This window comes from Carlito syrichta, unplaced genomic scaffold (genome assembly GCF_000164805.1).
Source record: "Carlito syrichta isolate Samal-C Ts95f unplaced genomic scaffold, Tarsius_syrichta-2.0.1 Scaffold288891, whole genome shotgun sequence".
Classification (NCBI taxonomy): Eukaryota; Metazoa; Chordata; class Mammalia; order Primates; family Tarsiidae; genus Carlito; species Carlito syrichta.
The window spans coordinates 461079-461709 of record NW_007232987.1 but is presented as its reverse complement, the minus strand read 5'-3'; the positions used below and the strand labels follow the sequence as shown (position 1 = coordinate 461709).

General features: G+C 57.4%; 1 protein-coding gene across 2 annotated transcripts in view; it reads left to right on the top strand.

The window, feature by feature from the left end:
• Nucleotides 1–631, top strand: part of KPNA4 (karyopherin subunit alpha 4) — a 57013-nt gene continuing 56382 nt past the window's right edge. Inside the window, exon 1 of one of the 2 annotated variants that reach the window (XM_008053949.2) lies at nt 1–105. In XM_008053949.2, coding sequence (XP_008052140.1) covers nt 37–105 — 69 coding nt within the window. In that variant the 5' untranslated portion in view covers nt 1–36. The remainder of the gene's footprint in view (nt 106–631) is intronic. The other variant, XM_021710406.1, reaches the window with a different exon arrangement.

Here is a 631-nt window from a genome sequence, read left to right as displayed (position 1 = left end):
GGGGCCCGGGCGGGGGAAGGAGTCGCCGGCCCGGCCATGGCGGACAACGAGAAACTGGACAACCAACGGCTCAAGAATTTCAAGAACAAAGGCCGCGACTTGGAGGTAAACTCGGGGCGCCGGAGGGGGGGAGTCGCGGGCCTCGGGCCGGTCCCCGCCGGGACCCCGCGTGTGGGGAGCAGGGCGGGAGCCGCCGCCGGGCCGCGGGGAATGGCGCGGGGGGCTGGCCCGCCCGTGACGACGCTGCGAACTCCCCGGGAAGTTCGCGCCAGGCCCACTCCTGCTCCCTCAGGCACTGGTTTAGGTAGTGGAGGGGAGTTGTGTTGAGTGATTACATATTTTCTTTGGAATCTTACAAGGTTGTACTCACCAGGATTCGATTTTTCAAAGAACAAATGGTTTCCAGGAACTGCAGGCTTGTAAACCATCTGCTTCAGAAGGGGGGTTTTTTGGACAATTCTGTGAATTATCCATTCTTTGCATTTCCATTAAATGGCCAGTCTTTGGACCATTTGGCCTTTCCCAAACAACTCCTGCCTGGCCCATGCGGGTCTTTAAAGTTTTCAATTTGCCTTTCAAAAGGAAATACTTCTAACTGCTATCAACCCCCTTTTCTGCCGCTGGGCCAGTG